The sequence below is a fragment of the Dromiciops gliroides genome, chromosome 4, assembly GCF_019393635.1.
Source record: "Dromiciops gliroides isolate mDroGli1 chromosome 4, mDroGli1.pri, whole genome shotgun sequence".
Taxonomy (NCBI): domain Eukaryota; kingdom Metazoa; phylum Chordata; class Mammalia; order Microbiotheria; family Microbiotheriidae; genus Dromiciops; species Dromiciops gliroides.
This window is the reverse complement of record NC_057864.1, coordinates 208500149-208523446: the sequence shown is the minus strand read 5'-3', so window position 1 is coordinate 208523446 and position 23298 is coordinate 208500149. Positions and strand designations below refer to the sequence as shown.

The window sequence follows — 23298 nt, the reverse complement described above, 5'->3', positions numbered from 1 at the left end:
CACTTGACACTTACTAGCTGTGTGACCCTGGGTAAGTCACTTAATCCCAATTGCCTCAACAAAAGAAAGAAGAAATATCTTTTTAAAAAATAGCCTTATTTTCCTTTCTTTTGGAAGGGTTACTAAATGAGTAAGTAGATCAGAGGAATGCTATAGAAGATAGTTTACCTAGAATTGAACAAAGTACTTAATAAAGTATACTTAGCTTGTAGGCCCCCTCAAAAAAAAAAAATGGTGACCTGAGCTAGAGATAATATATTTAGATGGATTCAGAATTGGCTCAATGTCTAGACTCAAAGAGAAGTCTTTAAGGGTTCAATGTTACCTTGGAAGCAGGTCTACTGTGGAGTGCCCTAGGAAATTTGTCTTGGCTCTGAGTTGTTTAACAATCTTAATCATATCTGAATAAAGGGATAGATACATATATATCAGATTTTTGGAGGACACAGAGATAGGACCAAATACACTGGATGACAGAATCAAGATCCAAAAGACTTAGTAAGCTAGAGCATTGAGCTGAGTCTAACTTAAGGACATCCCGTAGGAATAAATAAAAGTCTTGCACTTGGGAACAACAACAAAAAAAATCAGTCTTAGAAGAGATCAGGAAGGCATGATGAAGGAACACTTTGGAAACAATCTGGGAGTTTCAGTGAACTGTAACCTTAATAAGAAGTCAGCAATGTGATGTGGTCCCCCATAAAAACTTATGTTGGGGCAGCTAGATGGCCCAGTCGATAAAGCACTGGCCTTGAATTCAGGAGGACCTGAGTTTAAATCTCGCCTCAGACACTTGACACTTATTAGCTGTGTGACCCTGGGCAAGTCATTTAACCCTCATGGCGCCCCCTCCCCCCACAAAAGCTTATGTCATCTCTTGAACCACTCTAAGAGAAACCTTGTTTCTTGGAATAAGGAAGGGATAGTCTCACCTTACTCTACCCTTATCAGACTTCATTTGGGGTACTCTGTTCAGTTCTGAGTGCTACACTTTAGGAAAGGACATTGACAAGCTGAAGAGACTTTCAGTCATGATTACTGAACTACTGTCTTTAATATTTGAAAGAATGGAGAATTGTCGAGATGGACAGATCTAGGAAAGTCCTGAAACCCATGTTATAGAAGGAGTGGTTAAAGGAACTTGGGGGTTTTTAACATGAAAAAAGGACCAGGGGTGACAGGATAGCTGTGTCCAAATATATTAAGGGCTGTCACGTGGAAGAAAAATGGGATTTATTCTGTTTGGTTCCAGAGAGCAAAACCAGGAGGAACAGGTAGAAATTCAAAAGAAACCAATTTAGATTTTAATTCAGGGGAAACTTCCTAAGAATTAGAGCTTCCCCAAAGTGCTCCCCATCATTTGAGGTTTTCAATCAGAGGCCAGATGACTGCTTGTGGAATATCTTATGAGTGGTGAGTTCTTTCATGTATGGCTCCAACTAGACTTGGAAATAAATGCTAGGATTGTTTCTGTGTTCACTTCTGGATGCCACAGTTAAGAACACTGACAAAGTACCAGCAGAGGGGATGTAAAACTAGGTTGGATGAGGAAATGTTTAGGTGAAGAAGGGAATGCATTATAATTCAACAGACGTATATGATACATGTTTATTGCATTTGTTGGGTCATAGATTTAGATCTGGAAGTGACTGTAGACATATCAGCTAATCCAATTTCCTAATTTTACAGACGAAGAAACAAGTCTAGAGAGGTTAGCTAACTTGCCCCAAGTCACAAACATAGCAAGTAGCACACCTGGGATTTGAACCCAGGTCCAAATCCAGTGCTCTTTCAAATTTTGACTGTTATTTGGAAGAACTGATGAGAAAATATATGTAATATCTGTCTTCAAATATATGGAAGGCTGCCATATGGATGAGGGATCAAACTTAGTCTGTGTAGCTCTGGAGGACAGAACTGGGATTAAAGAGTTAAAGCTACAGAATTAGCTTCTACCTCAACATAATAAATAACTTTAACAAGTAAGACTATGTAAAAATGGGTACTGATTTTCTCTTTACTTTATGTGTAAAGTATTTGGGTAAGAGATTAGACTAGATTATGACCTATAAAGTCTCTTTCAATTCTAAGATTCTAGGTTAATAAATTGGCAAAAACACCCATCCATCAGGGGCAGCTAGGTGGCACAGTGGATAAAGCACCGGCCCTGTATTCAGGAGGACCTGAGTTCAAATCCGGCCTCAGACACTTGACATGTACTAGCTGTGTGACCCTGGGCAAGTCACTTAACCCCCACTGCCCCGCAAAAAACCCCTCAAAAAACAAAAAAAACACCCACCTATCCATGCAACCTAAAAAACAAACAACACTTTGAAAAACAAGTTAAGCATTTGGAAATTAGCATCGTTGTTATGCATACAAATTATATAATTAATGATCACAGATTTAGAATCTATGACCCTATGAGATATCACAATTTATTTGGGGCATTTATCTTTAAAAATAAGAACAATGCTTGGAACTTAACTTTAGGCACAAAAACCTTTTTACTTCAATGCACTTTATGACTATTGGAAAAGATTCAACACATATGCCTTTTTGGAGGTGGTGTCATAGTAGGAAAGCATGTTGCAGCGAAGTCAGAGCTGGATTCATATTCTGCTCTGCTAATTATTACTTGTCAGATCCTGGGAAAATCACTTAACCTCTTTAGGTCTCAGTTTCTTTTTTTTGGGGGGGGGTAGGCAATTTGGGTTAAGTGAGTTGCCCAGGGTCACACAGATAGTGTCTGAGGTCAAATTTGAACTCAGGGTCTCCTGATTCCAGGGCCGGTGCTCTATCTACTGTACCTAGTTACCCCTAGGCCTCAGTTTCCTATTTTTAAAAAAAGTGTATGTTCGACTTGTTGATCTCTAAGTTCCTCTCCAGCTTTAAAACTATTGTCCTGTTATCCATTCATTGGAAAAAAAAAAATCAAAAAAGGCAAGAATCTTCTCCCTCTTTGCCAATGATTTGAATTCTAGGCTGCTGATATTAAAGATTTCTAGGAGATGAAATGAAAACTGTTTGAGGGAATATTACCAAATACAGTATATTGTCACTTATCATTCCACTAGTTGCAATTTTCTGTTAGCTGGTCTGTCCAAGACAAATAAATCATTATGACTGATGTTCAAAATAATAATCCTGAAAAGATACTGCAATATTTAAAAATCATGAAGTACATATTAAATTATGTTCAATACAATTTTAGCTGTTTGTGCATTGCTGTACTGTGGTTCTTTTTGAGTATAGCTTATATTATAATTCACAATCAACTAGTATAATGACTCAGTGGATGTGATTCCCTAAACCATGAGAAAGAGAAAAAAAATGCTGCATCTAGAGATAGAGAATCTAGGTTCAAATTCTGGCTCTTCTTTTTTTTTTTTTAGCGAGGCAATTGGGATTAAGTGACTTGCCCAGGGTCACACAGCTAGTAAGTGTAAAGTGTCTGAGGCCGGATTTGAACCCAGGTACTCCTGACTCCAGGGCTAGTGCTCTATCCACTGCACCACCTAGCTGCCCCAAATTCTGGCTCTTCTAATTTATTTCCTGCATGATGCTGGAAATTGTTTTACCTCTATGGGTCTGTTCCCTCATTTTTAAAATGAAGGGGATAGGGGACAGCTAGGTGGCGTAGTGGATAGAGCACCGGCCCTGGAGTCAGGAGTACCTGAGTTCAAATCCAGCCTCAGACACTTTAACACTTACTAGTTGTGTGACCCTGGGCAAGTCACTTAACCCCAATTGCCTCACTAAAAAAAAAAACAAACAAATAAAATGAAGGGGATGGATTAGATGACTTCTAAGATTCCTTCCAGTCCTAAATCCTTTGATCCAAGAACCTAACAAATTATGCTATCTTACTGTTTTTTTTTATTATATGTTGCTTTGTCCGTGCCTCCTTCCCCCTTTATTTGTGTGTGTATGTGTGTGTGTGTGTATATATATATATATAAAGGATTAGGGCATCTTTTATCATTGGGTACTTCAAAGTCTTTTAGACTCATATGAAACATGTATTAAGCTAATTCTACAGATTTTTTTTTTTAATGGTGGTAGGGAAGAGAAAGGTCCTGCATCAAGACAATGACAAGGCCAAGAATTAATTCTGTATTTCTTAAGTGAACTCTTAGCAGATCTCATTTTATAGTCTTCATGCACAGGCAGCTCTAGATTATTTGAGTCAATGCAGAGAAAACTGGTATAGAATCCAAAATAATTTATATTTCCTACCCAGTATTTTACCTGGATATTAGCTTGGGATGGAATTGAAATAATTTGCTTTCCCTGAATAGAAAATGACTACTGTCCAGGGAAGGTATCCCAAACAAGGGTTTAAGAGAATAAGAGGGGGGATTGAGGAAAGGGAGGGAGAGAAAGAGAGAGATGAGAATGAGAACATATACTGTGTTGTAGCAAGAGGAATGAAGGAAAGGAGAGGAACCAAACATTTATAAGCATCTATTATGTGCAAGGTACTGTGCTAAGTGCTTTACAAATATCTCATTTGATTCTCACAACCCTGGTAGGTAGGTTATATAATTACTCCCAATTACAGTTGAGGAAGTGAGGCAGCCACATAAAACATAAAGGAGTAGTAGCCAGGGAATTTTAGTGTGGAGAGACAAAGGGATTGGGGGTGGGGGGAGAAAGTAACATTTATTATGCACTCACTACCTGCCATGCATTGTGCTAAGTGCTTTATAAATATTATCTCATTTCAGCCTCTAAACAATCTTGGGAGATAGATTCTATTATTATCCTCATTTTACAACTGAGGAAATTGAGGCTGAGTGGTTAAATGACTTGTCCAAGGTCACACAGCTAGTAAGTGTCTGAAGTAAAATTTGAACATCTTCCTGACTCTAGGTCTAGCACTCTATCCACTGTGCCACCCTAAAAGGTGGGCAAGGACAGAGAAGGAATTTTGTTATTTTCAGTTGTAAAATATTTTGGCTTACTTACTTGGTGCACTAGCAAACATTGCGAAACATTCTCCTGTAGAAGCGACTGCAGTCACCAGGGAACGTCTTTTTTCAAAGTATAGTGACAGAATGGTGACGGTAGGGAGAAAGCTAAAGGAGAATCCCAGACCTATGAACAGATGTCAGAAAGTACCATAATAACCAAGAAGAAAGAACAAACTGATATTAAAGTGCTTTTTAAAGCTCTCTCTTTTTCAATAAGAAAATAAGATCATCAGCTTTTCTAACCAAGTAATTCATCCTGGACGAGGACATCATAAAGAATGGCATCTTATGAAGGTATTATTGAATGTAGTAGGCATGAGTAGATGATGTATATGGTATCCTCTTTATTGCCCACGGATCCAAGTATTTTTTCTTCCCAAAGCAATTGTTCAACTGTGCTTAGGGAAAACAAACGAGTTTTTCAAAAGGATTAATTTTAATCAGCTTTAGGAAGAGGGTCCTCTGAAAAGTTTTTAAAAATCAGGTAGAATGTTTAATATATACGAGTCATAACTAGAATTTCATTTCAAAAGTAAAAAAAAATGTCACCCATTTATCTATTTTAGAATGATCTTTGAGTAAACTCTCCTCTCTCCTCCCACCCCATAGAAACTTAATTAGCTGGAACATTTCAACCCAAGGCAGCACTTACCACAGATTACTCCAATAGTGAGGTACATATGAACAACAGTTTTCGAAAAGGAAGCCAGGATTATCCCCGAACTGGCAAGTAATCCTCCTACCATCACCACCGGACGATGGCCAAAACGATTGGTCAATATTGTGGCCAGAGGAGCTACATTGAAAGAATATAAAGTTACCATTTAAGTCTTATAGGTTTGAATGCTGATTTAAGTTGTCTTAAGTCTTAAATGTAAGGTAGTATATAAAAAGTCAGATGAGTTCTATGAAATGTTCAATTAAGAAAGCTCAGGGGGTAGTTTTGTTATTTGTAGATATCAAGTGGATGAAAAGAAAACCAGATACAGTAAATGTGCTGGATTTTATATCTAAATTTGAGGAGGGAAGAATTTTCCTAACACTTTTTTTTTTCTGAAACTTACTAGGTTTTGATGCATGAATAGATTGTTATCTGGGGTTATGGACCCTGCCAATATTCTAGTGATTTTGCTTTCCTAGTTTTTTTTGGTGTGTGTGTGTGGGGGGGGGGGCAATGAGGGTTAAGTGACTTGCCCAGGGTCACACAGCTAGTGTCAAGTGTCAGAGGCCAGATTTGAACTCAGGTCCTCCTGAATCCAGGGCTGGTACTCTATCCACTGGACCACCTAGCTGCCCTGCTTTCCTAACTTTCTAATATTCTTTCCTTTCTCTTGCCTTTTTAAAAACTGATCTATTCTGCCTTTTGTTATTCTGCTTTATCCCTCTCCCTAGTACTTTTGCTTTCAAATGTTAATCACTGTTTGGTGCAACTGGTACAAAAATCCCTCAAAATATATACTTAGTTTGGGGGAGGGATTTCATTGATGATTAGCCTTGGTTCTTACCATCAGATTACAAAGAAAGAAAATGAAAATTGGAAGGGACTTCAGAGACCATTTAGACCAAGGGTTCTTAACCTGGGTTCCAAGAACTTTAAAAAAAAAGTTTTTGATAACTGTATTTCAATATAATGCGTTCCTTTGTAATTTCATGTGTTTTATTTTATACATTTAAAAACATTATTCTGAGAAGGGGTCTATTGGCTCTACTAGACAGCCAAAGAGGTCCAGTTACACAAGAGATAAAGAACTCCTGATATAATGCGGTACATGCTTAAGTGAGAATGCCTTCTACAGAAATAGTAGTTATTGGGGACTTCAGTTATTTAGACACGTAAGAAAACTCTCAGCCAAAAGCAGAACAGCTAGTCATTTCCTGACTTATCTAAATGGTAATTTGATGTTCTAAAAGGTAAAGGGATCAAACAAGGGGGAATTCTATTCTAAATGTTGTTCTCATTCAAGGAAGAACTAGCTACTGGAGTGGAAAAGATAGGGGATGAGGATGAGAACAAGAACTGATCAATATATTTTAGAATTTGTGATAAGGGAGAGGAAATTTGGTAATGGCCTAACATGCTAGTGTCTCTTCTCCCATCTCCCAAATTATTTTTTATAGATTTTGTATTTATAAATGTGGATGTTGGCTACCGTGATCAAATTTAAACTTCTTGAGGTTTAGTATTTTTTTTCTCCTGGTGGAAATTATTTCAAAGGGTTTGGGGAAAGGATTGTAGGATACAAGAGATTCTACAGAGGAAGTAAGCCCAGGAAGGATGGGAAAGACACAGGAATTAAATTCTAGAGATATAAAATGAGATGTAATTCTCATGTGGAAGAAAAAGGAGAATTGAGGGGCAGCTAGGTGGCGCAGTGAATAGAACACTGGCCCTGGACTCAGGAGGACCTGAGTTCAAATCTGGCCTCAGACACTTGACACTTACTAGCTGTGTGACCCAGGGCAAGTCACTTAACCCCAATCGCCTCACCAAAAAACCCAAACAAACAAACAAACAAAAAAGAATTGGCTAAAAAAAAAAAAGACCAAAGTGCTTCACTACACCTTATCCACCAAAGGCACTCAACCAACTAATTTTTCTTGTTAGTAGTAGCATCTTGCTTTTCAGAATGCTTTTACCTGTATTTCCTTTTACTTGTTTTTTAAAAGTTTGATTGAAAATGTTTTAGCACTCACCTTTCCAGACTCCAATACAATTGTCCCTTATAACAAAGAAAAACATCAATTTTAGATTTTTAAAAGACATATACAGAAGATAGAAGCAAAGGCAGGTAAAGGAGGATGAATACAAAAGCCTGTAAGAATAGTGTCATGAGTGAGAAATCTCAGAATGAGCTGAGACTAGCAGGGAAGGCTAAGGGTAACAAAAGAGATAATATGTTTAGGATAGATGGGACAATGACAACATCTAAATACAGAGGGAAGGCAGAACTGTTTATCTCTTACTTTATGTTTGCATTTTCTGCCAATAAGAAAAATCTTTGGGATGGAAAAGGTAGAACAAAAATGGCCAACAGGGCATACCCAAGAAAATTAAGTCAATAGTAAGACAGCACTTAGCTACCCCTGATGAATTCCGGTACAAAAAGAACTGGTAAATATGTCTGTTGAGTCAGTGACAGTGATTTTTGAAAGAACTTGGAGAATGGGAAAGGTATCACAGGACCAGAGAAGGGTATATGTGCCAACTTTCTAAAAAGGGAAAAGAATAGATTCTGCAAAAAATAGACGCTAGCTTGTCTTATTCCTGGCACAATTCTATGTTTTTAAAAGGATGGTTAGTAAATCTCTAAAGAAGGAAGTTATAACAAAGAGTAAGCATAGTTTTGTCAAGAACAGGTCATGCCAACCAAATCTTACTTCCTTTTGATAGCTAACACACAAGATCACAAAGAGTATTTTAAAAGCTTCTTATGGGGTAGAACACACCGGACTGAATTAAATAGGAAAAAACAATTACTAGGGGAAAACATGAAGTCTAACATTTTGATTTTAAGAAAGCAACCCCATAATGAAAACTGGTATATTGGGGGGCAAAATGTTGGAGACATAGTTTGCCTAGATCTTAACAAACCACTTGATAGTCTCTCAAGCTTTCCCATTATACTGTTAACAAATTCCTCTTCATTGTAGAACTCTTCCTCTTTTTCACTATCACTCAGCAAAATCTCCAGATATATGTCCATTTTACTCTATCTGGCTGTATCACCCTATTCAAATCCTTGAAGCAATAATCTACCAGCTTCAGTGTCATTCTCCTTCCATTCTCAAGGTGTTTAGTATCCATCTCACAAATCTTTCTCTCCAACCCAACCCATGCTATTATATTAGGGGACTTGGCATCCATGTTGATGTTCCCTAAAACATCTTGGCATACCAGTTAAGACAGCTCAACATCCATGATGTATTTCTTCACTACACCTTATCCATACACAGGGAAACCAGATCAGGCCCTTGATCAATAATAAATTTTTAATTCAATTTTCTAGTTGACACTTTTTTAGACTGGAAGACCTGGAAGAGGACATCCTTTGGCTTGGCCACCTTAGTAACCTAATCTATCTCCATTCAACTTTTTCTTGTGAGATAACATCATGTCTGTCACATAGACAATAAAACTTCATTCTTTGGATGATCTTAAGGTTAGAACAAAAATGCAATCTTTTCAGCCCAGAGTGAGCAGCAGCAGATGAAAGTTTTTACAAAGTTAATAAAAACAACTAGAGTAAGATGTAGCACAAGACAGCAGTTATGTTGAATTTTAATAGAAATATCAATATTTTAAAATTTTAAATAATTAACCTTTTAAAATTTTTAAAAAGTTTGTAGCATTTATACTTAAGTTATTAAAACTTAAAATTGTACTAAGACTTTAGGGATATGATTTTTCCTCCCTTTCATAGTCAAATCATAGTCTGTATTCCTCATTTCCATTTCTGTTTTTCTCACTTCTAACATCTGTACTCTCTGGCTTCTAGCCCCACCATTCAGTTGACACTGCTCTACCCAAAGTGACCAATGATCTCTTATTTGTCAACACCAATGGCTTTTTCTTAGCCTGAATCACTCTCCTGACTTCCATCATATCTCCAACTGTCTACTGGACATCTTGAACTGGATGTCCCATAGATATCTTAGACCTAACATGTCTAAAATTTATCTTTTCCTCAAAACCCTCCACCTTCCTATACCTTAACAGTACCTAGTCATCCAGACTCACAACCTAGGTGTCATCCTTGCCTCTCTACTTTCCCTCACTTCACATATCCAGCCAATTGTCAAGTCCTGTAGTTTTGTAACTTGTCTCCTATATATCTCTTTTTCCTCTATGACAATGCCACCACCCTGATATAGGGTAGCACCTCTCACTTGTACAAATGTAACAGCCTGCTAGTTGGTTTCCCTGCCTCAAGTGTCTCCAAGCCAGTCCATTCTCCACTCAGCTGCCAAATTATTTTCCTAAAATATAGGACCATGTGACCATGTCAACACACTCCCTCCCTATTCAAGAAACTCCTGTGGCCCTCTTCTTCCAGAATCAAATGTGAAATCTTGCTCAGCTTGTAAAGCCCTTTATAACCTGGTTGCTTCATTTTTTCTAGTCTTTTTACACCTTATTAACTCCAAAGAATTCTGCAATCCAGTGACACTGGCTTCCTTCTTGTCCCTCAAACAAGATACTCCATCTTCCCACTCTGGGCATTTTCCATCGCTGTCCCCCTCTCCCTCATCATCTCCTCTTTCTGGTTTCCTTCAAGTCCCAGATTAAATTCTATTTTCTGAAAGAAGCCTTTCCCAGTCCTCTGTAATCTTAGTGCCATCCCTCTAAGATTAACCCCAATCTATGTCTGTATTTTGTTGTATGTAGTTGTTTGTATACTGTCTCCCCAATTAGATTATGAGCTCTTTGAGAGCAGTGACTGTGTTTTGTTTTTTGCATTTCTTTGTATCCACAGTACTTAGCAGAGTACCTAGCACATAGTAGGTACTTATTGACTTAGTCCTCATCCTTTGAACCTCTGCAACATTTGACCTTGTTGATCATTCTATCCATAAGACATTCTATTTGGGATTTTGTGACACTCATTTCTCTTGGTTCTCCTCCCACTTGTTTGATTACTCTTCATACTCCTTTGCTAGATCATCCATAACCTACTTGCAAACTGTGACTGTATTTCAAGGTTCTTTCCTGGGCCTCCTTTTCTTCCTTCTCTACAATCTCTTTGTGACCTCATTAGCTCCCATGAGTTTAATTATCATCTTTATGTAGATGTCTCTTAGACCTGAATATCTAGCCTTCCTCTCTCTCCTGAGATTCACTCTCCATGTCACTAATTTATCTATTGGACACTGCCAATTAAACATTCTTAGTTCAGGCCTTTATCTTTCACATGGGCTGTTGCAATAGGCTCCTAATTGGTCTCCTTGCCTCAAATCTCATTTCTCTTCAATCCATCTTCCACACAACTGCCAAAATGATATTCCTAAAAAGTAAGGGTCATAACATTCCTTTTGTTCAAAAAGCTTCAGTGGCTTGCTTCCCCTTGTCTCTAGAATCAAATAAAAATACTCCTCTGTTTGGCATTTAAAATCCTTCAAAATATGGTTCCAGCCTACCATTCCAGAATTACTGAACATTACTAATCCCTTTCATAGACAATATGGTCTCACCAAAATGTCTTCTTCATTATTCCTTAAGTAAACATTTCATCGCATATATTGGAATTTTTGCATGGGCTGTACCCCATTATCTGTATTCCTTGCACCATCTCCTATATGAGATCTTTTTTGATTCCTCCAGTTTCTACTGTGTTCCTCCCCTTACCAAAAAGACAAAATTACTTTGTATAAATTTAGTATTTAAAAATACATATTCCCTGGATATATTTTAAACTCCTTCAGAGCAAGGAATATTTTATTTTTGTCTTTGTATTCACAATGCCAGGCATTTTTAAAATTTATATTTATATTTTTTTATTTATATTTTTGTCTTTGTATTCACATTGCCTAGTATACAGTAGGTATATAAATCAATATTCATTATTTAATACTTCCTTATGGAAAAGATGGAAAGATATGGGCTCAAAAATAGTGCAATTAGGTATATTAAGAACTGTTTGGCCACACCAAGAAAGTAACTAATAATAGCTTGTTGTCTACATGAAAAAAGTTTCCAGTGGAATATTCCAGGGATCTGTGCATGGCCTTGTGCTGTTTAACATTTTTATCAGTAATGGAGATAAAAAACATAGCCTGCTTAACAGATTTGCAGTTAAGACAAAATTGAGCGCTACAGTTAAACTATTAGATCAGAGGTCTCAAACAAGTGGTTAATGTAGCCCACAACACTCCTGAGTGCAGCTGAACCAGACTAAAATGTAATTGAGAAGTATTTAATACAAATAAATAAAAATACAACAAAACATAGATAATGTTAGTATGTGGTTTTCTAAGTCGATATGCAGCTTGTAGAGATTCTTCTGTATGATTTAGTGGTCCCTATGTTCTATTTAAGTTTGACACCATTGTATTAGATAACACTGAAAACCCCCAAAGATGGGTTAGAACATTAGGCTGAATCTAGTAAGATGAAATACAGCAGTAATAAAGGAAATGTCTTACACTGGGTTAAAAAAAACAACTTCATAAGTTAAAGGTGTTGGTGCTTTACTGGACTGAAAGTTCAGTCAGTCACAGTGTGATCTGGCATGACTTCAGGTTGCATTAAGAGATACACAGTATCTAAAAATTAAGGAGGTACAATCCCCATAGTACTCTATCCTAAGAACCCATCTGGAGTATCATGTCTAATTCTGGTTACCACATTTTACAAAAGATACTGAGCCAGAAAATATCCAGAAAAAGAACTGTCTACTTGTTGAGAATGCTGCTGGTGAGCAAGGGAAAGTCTTTTTCTTTCTTTTTTTTTTTTTTTGGCAGGTGGGAGTGGGGCAATGAGGGCTAAGTGACTTGCCCAGGGTCACACAGCTAGTAAGTGTCAAGTATCTGAGTCCAGATTTGAACTCTGGTCCTCCTGAATCCAGGACTGGTGCACCACCTAGCTGCCCCAGAAAGTCTTTTTCAAGTATAGGTTGGACTAACTGGCCACTGAGGTCCCAACTCTGAAAATCCCATGATTTCCCACAAGTAGCCTTCCATCCTCTGCTTGAAGACCTCCAGTGAAGGGGGAACCTTCTACCAAGGAACAGCTCATTCCACTTCTGGATCACTCTGATTGTTAGGAAGTTCTTCCTTCCATTAAGTCTTTTTCTTTTCTGCCTCTCTTATCCAATGCTTCCAGTTCTGCTGTCTGGGACTAGGTAAAACAAATCTAATCCCTCTTCATGATAGCCTTCTAGAAATCTAAAAACTTCTATAATGGCCTAAGTTCTCTCTTCTCTGAGAAACATTCCTTAGTTTTTTCACTCAATCCTGGTTTTGGCATCTTTACTAGTTAGTCCTCTCACTTTTTTTTTTAGCCACCTTCTTCATAATGCTCTTTAACTTTTCAGTATCCAAAATCTGGTTTCCAAACCTAAATGCTATGTTGGTGTGATCTGACCTCATTATGGACACATTACCTCTCCTAAGGTGGTCTAAGATAGCATCATTTTACTTAACACCCTACCAACTCACATTGAGCTAGTCCACTACAAGCCTAAGATTTTTATTATAGAAACTCTTTCCTGGTAAACTGAAGTATAGAACTTTATATTCGCCTCTATTGTGTTTCTTTTTTAAAAAAGAAAATAGATGACATGACCAACAAAATGATGCAGTTGTTTTCAGCAAATTTCAACATTCACCTTCCCCTATATGGCAGATACAGAATAACTAAAATTGGATCTACAAGATAGAAACACCATAATGGATAGTTTAAAAACTTATGAAATAACATAAGAGAACTTAAGTATTTGACACTTCTATTCCATGACCCCCTTCCAACCTACTTGGATCTCCAAGAACATGAGGCAATGAGTACAAGCAATCTTACACAAACTTGTGCTTGTCTGTCAGGGTCCCTGCCTAGTCCCTCCCAACAGTGACAATTCTAATCCTTCCTTACCCCACAAAAGGCAGCAGACATTGATTCTTTCAAGTTACTTAAAGGAAAGGTAAAATACCTGGATGAAGAAGGGAAGAAAATCTGGATAGCAGTCATGGTATAGAGGGGAAAGAGGCTTCGGAAACTCAGTGATACATAGCTCTTACCAAGAGTTTACTCTGGGCAGGAGCTTTTCTGTGTGGCCAAACCTCACAACTGGAGCAGACCCAAGACAACTAAGATGGGGGTTCTGGGTGGCAATGGAAGGGGAGGGGGTAAAAGAGTGTGGTGGGAAATCAAAGACAAGTGCCTGAGAATGCAAAAGAGAGGCTGAAAGAATAAAAGCCCAAGAAAAGAAAGCTTAAATAAAAATGGAGATACAAACATATAAACCAACAAAAAGACAAAAGCAAGAATGAGGAAAAACTTGGAGAGGCCAGAAAGGAGAGTGAACCAAAGTTCCTTGATCAAAAAGCAAATTCAATGAATAATCTTAAAATCACAGAATGACCCCAAGGAATTCCAGAATAATTTAAAAGAGAAATAAAACTGTTAGAAGAAATATTAGGAGGGCAATTAGGTCAAAAAGACAGAGCTCTCAACGAAGAATTTTATTCAGTTCAGTCTATCATTCTAAACTATGTTAATATTTTAGGTTCTGACTTTTTTGGATCCTGGACATCAGGAATTGTCCTCATTATCCTCGAATGAAGCATCCTTAACATAGTAGGTACTTGATAAACCTTGCATTTTTTTTTTTTTATCAAGTAGTAGAGACCGTGAAAATCCAGCCAAAACTGAGTCAGTTGACTCAGAACATGAGAAAAGCTTCCTTGTACTCAAGATTTTCTGTGAGTAATCTGGTTTCGTTCAGGTGTTTTGAATTTTGTCATTTTGGGTTCCTTCCACAATGTATGTTTAAATTAATATTTCAAAAAGAAATCAACATCTAGAGTCAAATTCCAGCTATTTCTCCCTCAAGCCTTTTTGTTGTTTGAATCCTTGAAAATAGATGATTTATGTGACCAAAGTAAATAATTTTCCATTTATCTTCACCAATAGATGAGAGCTATAAGTAACAATATTAAAAGATAATAGATTCTTAAAAAAAGATAATAGATTGGGGCAGCTAGGTGGCACAGTGAATAAAGCACCGACCCTGGAGTCAGGAGTACCTGAGTTCAAATCCGGCCTCAGACACTTAACACTTTACTAGCTGTGTGACCCTGGGCAAGTCACTTAACCCCAATTGCCTCACTAAAAAAAAAAAAAAGATAATAAACCAAAATTCATTTGGTTTTATACAATACTATGCTTTTTCCCCCCTCCTCAGCACTTACTTTCCTAATTATGTTTCACTTAGGTTGATATTAACAGCTTATTAAGACTACAACTAATTGGGGCAAAAGGATAGTAGACAGTACATCAAAGTATCTCAGAAAAGTACTTGGTACCAGGGTAAAGAGAAGTCAAAGTTGACTTCATAAGCAGAATTTAGTAAAGTTTAAACCAATATCTAATATGACTTGTATGCAAAGTGCCATCTTCATCTAGAGGCAATATGATAGTTGGAAAAGACATTAGCTTTCTGCTGGTGTTAAAAAAAATAACAAGCTTCTTTTTGACAACACTGTTGTCCTTAGTGATAGAAGAGATTAAATTCAAGGCTTTTTATTCTGAAACCTGAGTACAGCACATATTAATTAGCTTTCTGAGAAAATTAACCTTTCACAACTTAGAAATATTATTTTCATTGCAATTTCAATTATAGTTGGATATGGCCTTACATCAGTTACCTAAAAAAAATCTTTTTCAGATGAGAAAATTGAGGCCTCAAAGAGATGATATAACTTGCCCCCTAGAAATCACAAAACTAGTTGGTTCTGTATCTTCTAAATCAATGTTTGGACTAATATAATATTTTTATTCAGTGGGTAGGTAAGAAATATGTAGAACTTATGCCCTTAGAGGTTGCATAGGTCTAAAACCCAAGCAGGCTCATAGGACTTAGAGCTAGAAGGGACTTTAAAGATTATTTAATTCATCTTCATTTTACAGATTAGGAAACTGAGGTTGAGTGATTTACCCAAGGTCACAGAGGTAATAAGTGGTAGATCTAAGATTCGCAGTCATAGTCTCTGATTTTAAAACCACACAATGACAATGCTTCACTGTGGAGAACAGTCCACTAAGTGAACCCTGTGAGGCATTTCTATTTAATAAGATTCCATGAGATAGCAACAGAACAAGGTCTCTAACATGATGTATAGTTCATATGTAGTGGAATTCTTGGCAGACAAAGCAAGAATCGTTTGGGATTGTCAATGGTCAGCAAGATGGTAGAAAGTTCATTTACACAAGCTATTTCAACCCCACAACTTCAAAAGAGTAATCCTTACAGCAGTAACTTAGTCTGAACCCTCTTTCCCCACCCTATTATTAATAAGCGCAAGACTCTGATTCTGGGATACTCAAAGGAAAAGAAGTACAAATAAATGGTGGGGAAGAGGAGGAAAGACAAAGTAGAGCTAGTTAAAGGAAGAGTCCTAAGGAGTTTCTATATCTAAGATAAAGACAACCAGAAACCTAGCTGGGGTCTGTATTTCTCCTTAGTTTTTATTCTGTACAGAAAGCCAACTGGGTCCCTACATACCCCTCGATGCACAGAGGCTAAATGGGCTACCTTGGGCAACAGTGTATTAGTGGAATGGAAATTGAAGAGTAAGAATGGGAACAAGAGATAAGCTACTAAAAATGAAAGGAAATGAATGAAAAACAAAAAGTTTAAGAGAGAAAGACTGAATACAAGTCACCCCAGCTGCTAAGCAGATAAAACACCAGGCGAACTCATAAAAAACAGAAGGAAAAAATGCATAAAAGTCCAAGAAAGGTCATATCGCATTGAATAAATATTATACATGATGAAGCAAAATGAACCCAAAATCCCCAGTGAAAAAGAGAATTCTGACGATTGTCCACAGGTTATGTATGGAACAATAGCAAGAAACTCCAGAATGATTCAAAAGAAAAATAAGACTTTTAAAAGATACTAGTGTGAAAAAAAAAAAGATACTAGTGTGGAAATTAAGGCATAATTGGTTCTCAATGCAGAATTAAAGATGACAAATAATAGGATAAAGAATTTTGAACATCAGATACAGAATCTTTCCAAAGAAGTGGAGTTGTTGAAAAATAAAATGATAGATTTTAAATTCAGAAATACAGAAATGGAAGAAAACTTTTCAGAAAAGAAGTAAAAGATAATAGTTTTGAAAAAGCATAAATTCTATATATGCCAAACTGATTGATCTTGAATTCAGGATATAAATAAATAACTTAAGAATCATAGGTCTCCTTGAAGAATATGAGAAATTTTAGGGGCAGCTAGGTGGAGCAGTAGATGAAGCACCGGCCCTGGATTCAGGAGTACCTGAGTTCAAATCCGGCCTCAAACACTTGACACTTACTAGCTGTGTGACCCTGGGCAAGTCACTTAACCCTTATTGCCCCGCCCCCCCCAAAAAAAGAATATGAGAAATTAAAAAACCTGAATATCATACTACAGGAAATAATACAGGAAGAGTTCCCAGAACTGTTGAATACAGACAATACTATCCAAAGAAAACAAAACCCAATGATCTGAATACAAAAAAAAAAACCAACCCACATCTAAAAATAGACACATAGAGAATGAAAATAAGAGGCTGAACAATATGTTGTCTCTCTCTTTCTTCCCACATATACCAGGTGATTCCAAAAAAAAATTTGCATCTCTGCTTTCAGACACCAAAAATTAAAATTCAGAATGTCAAGAGAGGTAAGTAGGGAAACTACCGCTTGCTTAATGGTTCCATAGACAATGAAGCAATATCAGTATTACACATATATCCACCAAAATGGCATAGCATCTAAGTTCACAAAGAAAAAGTTAATCAAAGATAATAGATCATAATGTAATAATTGTAGGAGATTTTTATTATTTTCTCTCAGAGTTGGACAAATTTAATACAAAGATAAACAAGGGAAAATATAGAACTGAACAAAGTTAAATTGAAAGACATGATGTCTTCTGAATGGGGATATTTAATAATATGCACTTCTCACTATATGGTACTATTAGAAAAACCGATCGCTTGCTGGGGCACAAAAATTATAAGTAAATCTTAAGAGGGAGTAATATTAAGCACATACTTTCCTGACATAATGTAATAAAATCATTATTAACAAAGAATAAGGAAAAAATAAATTCTTAAATGGAGAGTTAATATTGCTATCCTGAATGGGTCAGTTAAAGAACAAATCATAGAAACAATGAACACCTATTTGAAAGAAAAATAATGATGATACAACAAGCTGACATTTTGGGGATGCAAATCAAGCTTTCCTCAGAGGAAAATTATATCCCTGAAAATATACATTAACAAAATAGAAAAATAGAGGCTTAAAGAACTGATGTCATAAAAATTATAGTATCAAAAGATTAACAAACCAAAATAAGCACAAAAAGAAAAATCTTGAGAATTAGAGGGAAAAGACAAAATGGAAGATGAAGAACCAGTAAACATGGTAAAAGTTTTGTCAGAAACTCACAAAACTGATCAACTGTTAGCTTATCTGTTAGATAGCTAAAGAGAAAGGAAAACAAAATTACCCCCCCAAAATAAGATGAATTCACAGCAACAAAAATTATTTAGAATATTCTATACATAGTTATTTACTGACAAAGCCAAACATTTAAAGAAACATCTCAGTATATTCAAAATCCAGTATTTTAATGCTAGAAAATAGAAATGAAAACATGATTTAAAATTAGAGAAACAATATAGTCCTTAAAACTGTAAAACAAGCTAAATGCCATGATTTTATCAATAGATACTGTTATCCCAATAATTGGAGGAGTAAAGCAAGAGTGTCTTCATTTTTCATACTACTGTCTGACACAGTTCTAAAAATGTTAGTAATAGCAATAAGAATAGAGAAAAAAATTAAAAGCATACTCATTGGAAAGGAAAAGTCAAAATTCTCCCTGCTCACAGAAGACAGGAATTTTTTTTTAAGAAAACCTCAGGAGGGCAGCTAGGTGGTACAACAAATAAAGCACCAGCCCTGGATTCAGGAGGACCCGAGTTCAAATTTGGCCTCAGACACTTGACACTTACTAGCTGTGTGACCCTGGGCAAGTCACTTAACCCTCACTGCCCTGCAAAAAACCCCCCCAAAACCCCAAAACAAACCCAGAAAATAAAAAAGACATTAATAGAATCTAGTAATAGTTTCAGGGGAAAGTAATTCTATATGGCAACAACAAAAACCAGGAAGGAATAATAGAGAAAACGTATTTCAAAGTAACTACAAAAATGTACAAAATATCTGAGGTTCATTATACCATAATCTACCTCAGATATATAGATACAGAGATAGTTACATATGTATATATACACACACACACATATGTATGTATGTATATGTGTATATATATTATATATGTATGTATGTTTGAAATGTTTCAGGGAGACAGGTAGAGCTGGTAGAGCTGTGAATTTGTCCAACCATTTGGGAAAACAATTTGGAATTATGCAAAAAATGTTAATAAGATTTCCATTTCCTTTGACCCAGAGATCTCACTTCTGGGTATATATCCCAAGGAGGTCAAAGACAGGAAGGTTTTATATATGCAAAAAATATTCATAATAGCAATTTAAAATCTTATTTTTATTTATACCTTTTGTTTTTATACATCTTTATTTGTTTGTTCATTTATTTAATTTTTTGTGAGGCAATTGGGGTTGACTTGCCCAGGGTCACACAGCTAGTGTCAAGTGTCTGAGGCCAGATTTGAACTCAGGTCCTCCTGAGTCCAGGGCCAGTGCTTTATCTACTGTACCACTTAGCTTCCCCCATACATCTTTGTTTTTTTTTTTGTTGTTTTTTTTTTTTTTTTGTGGGGCAATGGGGGTTAAGTGACTTGCCCAGGGTCACACAGCTAGTAAGTGTCAAGTGTCTGAGGCCGGATTTGAACTCAGGTACTCCTGAATCCAGGGCCGGTGCTTTATCCACTGCGCCACCTAGCCGCCCCCATACATCTTTATTTTAAATTATATCCTTCTCCCTTTCTCTACCTAACAAGCCATGCCTTATAAAAATAATAAAAAAGACCAAAAACCCCCACAATATTTCAACAACAACAACAAAAGCTTTTTCAGCAAGACAAACCAATACATTTCAACTTACATGATTTTCCTACCCATGCCATCTCCCATCTCTTCTATGAAAGAAGGGAGATTGCTTTTTCTCAACTCTTCTGTAGGACTAACCTTGGTCATTATAATTATACAGTATTTAGTTTTGTTTTATTCTTTGCATTTATATTTTAGTTACTATTTGTATTATATTCCTGGTTCTGTTCATAAATATCTTCCCATCTTTCTCTGAATTATTCATATTCATTTTTTCTTAGAGTAAGTAATATTTGATTACATTTATGTACCACAATTTGTTCAGGCATGCCCCAGCTGATGGACATTCACTTTTTTCCAGTTCATAACCAATGCAGAAAATATTTTCTTTCTATCTTTGAAACATAGTTGCATAGTAGATGGAATGCTGTAATTGGTTTCAAGAAGACCTGAATTAGAATCCTGCCTCACACTTACTACCTGTGAGACTCTGGGCCAGTCACTTAACTTACTCATGCCTGTTTCCTTCTCAGTAAAGTGAGGTTTTTGGACTTGAGGAGATCTCTTCTAATTCTAAATCTATAATCCTATGAACCTAAGTGGGAGCTCTGAATCATGAGTACAGATATTTTACTCAGTTTTTAAGCATAGTTCCTAATTGCTTTCTAGAACAGTTGAAACAATTCACAGCTTCACCATTAGTGGAGTATGTAAGTATACCTCTTACCCAGGCATTCCAACATGAACTATTCCCGTATTGTCATTGTTGCCTATTTTTCTAGGTGTAAGGTGAAATCTTAGCTCTGTTTTCATTTTTCTTTTCTCTTATTATTAGAGACTTACAGTAGTCTTACATATGTTTATTAATACTATGCATTTTTTAAAGTGAGAACTCTTTGTTCATGTCTTTTGATTACTTATACATATAGGAATTATAGCAGTCCTTTTTGTGTTAACAAAGAAATGGGAAAAAGTAGAGGTCTATCGACTGAGGAATAGCTAAATATATGTTGGTATCTGAATATGATAGAATATTATTTCACCATAAGACATGGCAAACATGAGGACCTCAGAGAAATATAGAAAGATATTTATAAACTGAAGAGTGAATGAAACAGAACTGGAAAAACAACATACACAATTATAAAAAAATGTAAATGAAAATAACAATAAAAAGAAATTGAAGATTGTATCAAGAGAAGAAAGAACATCTGTACTTCCTTTCATTGAAAAGATGGGGGGAGCAACCACAGCACACAAAGTTTTGCTGTCTGGTTAATTAGCAAGTTAGCCTGGGATTATCTGTAGACCAGGAAACAGGCCAGGTGAGTGAATAACCTGCCCTTCCTTAAATGGAAACACCTGGAACCCTCTAAAGCTTGTGACAGTGTAGCTTGGAAGTAAGGCCATACTGTAAGAGGGAATTAAAAGTCAAGTAGAAGGGGGCAGTTAGGTGGCACAGTGGATAGCACCGGCCTTGAACTCAGGAGGACCTGAGTACCCTTCAGTAACAAGGAAGACCAAGGGGCACCCTCAGAGGTATATGTCAACATCAGGGCCTCTATATCTAAAGCCTCCAAGAAAAATATGAATTGGTCTTAGGCCAAAGAGGTGCTCAAAAAGGACTTTGAAGATAAAGTTAGAGAGGTAGAGGAAAAAATGGAAAGAGAAATGAGGGTGATGCAGGAAAGACATGAGAAAAAATCAACAGCTTGAAAAGTCAAATTGGCCAAATGGAAAAGGAGGTACAAAAGCTCTCTGATGAAAATACTTGACTAAGAATGAGGATTGAACAAAATGGAAGCTAGTGACTTTATGAGAAACCAAGACACAATAAAGCAAATCCAAATGAATAAAAAAATAGAAAGCAGTGTGAAATATCTCCTTGGAAAAACAGCTGACCTGGAAAATAGATCCAGGAGAGATAATTTGAAAATTATTGGACTACCTGAAAATCATGATCAAGGAAAGAGCTTAGACATCATTCCAGGAAATTGTCGGGGAAAATTCCCTGATATTCTAGAAGCAGAAGGTAAAATAGAAATTGAAAGAATCTGATGATCACTTCTTGAAAGATATCCCAAAATGAAAACTCCCAGGAATATTATAGCCAAATTCCAGAGCTCCCAGGTCAAGGAGAAAATATTGCAAGCTGCCCAAAAGAAAGAATTCAAGTACTGTGGAGCCCCAGTCAGGATAGCACAGGATCTAGCAGCTTCTACATTAAAGGATCAGAAGGCACGGAATATGATATTCCAGAGGACAAAGGAATTGGGATTACAACTAAGAATCACCTATCCATCAAAACAGTATAAACTTCCAGGGGGAAAAAATGGGACTTCAATGAAAAAGAGGACTTTCAAATATTTGGGATGAAAAGACCTGAACTGAATGGAAAATTTGACTTTCAAATATAAGACTCTAGAGTTATAAAAAGGTAAACAGGAAAAAGAAATTAAGAGGGATGTTAAAAGGTTAAACTGTTTACATTCCTACATGGGAAGATGATATATCTAAATCATAAGAACTTTCTCAGTATTAGGGCAAATGATAGAAATAAATTTAGACAGAGGGCACAGGTGGGAATTGATTATGAAGGGATGATATCTGTAAAGTATTTATTTTTTGTTTATCTTTCTTTTGTGGGTTGGTTGGAGTTGGGTGACATGCCTGGGGTCATACATTGGGTGAGTGTCTTGTGCCTGAGGCTGTATTTGGGCTTGGGTCCTCCTGGGTCCAGGGTGGGTGCTTTGTCCACTGTGTCACCTAGCTGCCTCATGATGACATCTTTAGGGTGAAATTGATGGGTGAGGGGAAGGCACTGGGGGAGGGAGAAGGGGAGAGGTAGAATGGGGTGAAAACATATGAAAGAAACAGGAAAGGGCTTATGAAATGGGGGGGGTGGGATAGGGGAGGAGCAGGGCAGTAAATGAACCTTACACTCATCAGAATAGGCTCAAAGACCTTAATTTCATTAGAGTTGGCTCAGGGAGGGAATAACATACACACTCAATTGGGTGGAGTAATCTATCTAAACCTGCATGAAAGTAGGAGGGGAAGGGGATAAGGAAGGAGGAGTAAAAGAAGGGAGGGCAAATTGGGGGAAGGGCCAGTCAGAAGCAAATCCCTTTTGAGGAGGGATAGGATGAAAGAAGATAGAAAATAGAGTAAATATCATGGGGAAGGGAATAGGATAGAGGGAAGCAATTAACAATAGTAACTGTGAAAAAGAGAAAAGAAAAAAAATTGTACCAAAAAAAGAAAAGGCTAGGGACTATGGCTGTGGAATGGTGCATATACTACTGCCATATATGGCAGATGTATTGGTTAGTTTTATGAAAAAAAAGATTAAATCTTTTTTACAAGGAAAGGGTTGCTGGTTAGGGGAATAATTTTTTTAAGGCAATGTGATATAGAAAGCAAATGGAATAAATAAAAAATATCTACTAAATGAAAGGAGGTATATTCAGAATGGAAAGACTATGACAAAAAGGGAGAAAAAGGAATTGATCCAGGTGAAAAAGCATAAGAAAAGATTTTGATCTGTACTGGTAGAAGGAACTTTCAGTCTGGCATGGGGGGT

General features: G+C 36.7%; 2 protein-coding genes across 5 annotated transcripts in view; one reads left to right on the top strand and one right to left on the bottom strand.

Annotated features, from left to right (window-relative positions):
• Window positions 1-23298, top strand: part of ARSG (arylsulfatase G) — a 186086-nt gene that overhangs the window by 13828 nt on the left and 148960 nt on the right. Inside the window, exon 3 of one of the 4 annotated variants that reach the window (XM_043963164.1) lies at window positions 14195-14265. The exons of the other annotated variants lie outside the window; for them this stretch is intronic. The gene's annotated coding sequence lies outside the window, so the exon portion shown is untranslated. The remainder of the gene's footprint in view (window positions 1-14194; window positions 14266-23298) is intronic. 4 annotated transcript variants of the gene reach the window in all.
• Window positions 1-23298, bottom strand: part of SLC16A6 (solute carrier family 16 member 6) — a 49057-nt gene that overhangs the window by 5866 nt on the left and 19893 nt on the right. Inside the window, exons 3-4 of the mRNA XM_043963170.1 lie at window positions 5629-5772; window positions 4972-5100 (exon numbers count right to left, since the gene is read on the bottom strand). Of these exons, the coding sequence (XP_043819105.1) occupies window positions 4972-5100; window positions 5629-5772 (273 nt within the window). The remainder of the gene's footprint in view (window positions 1-4971; window positions 5101-5628; window positions 5773-23298) is intronic.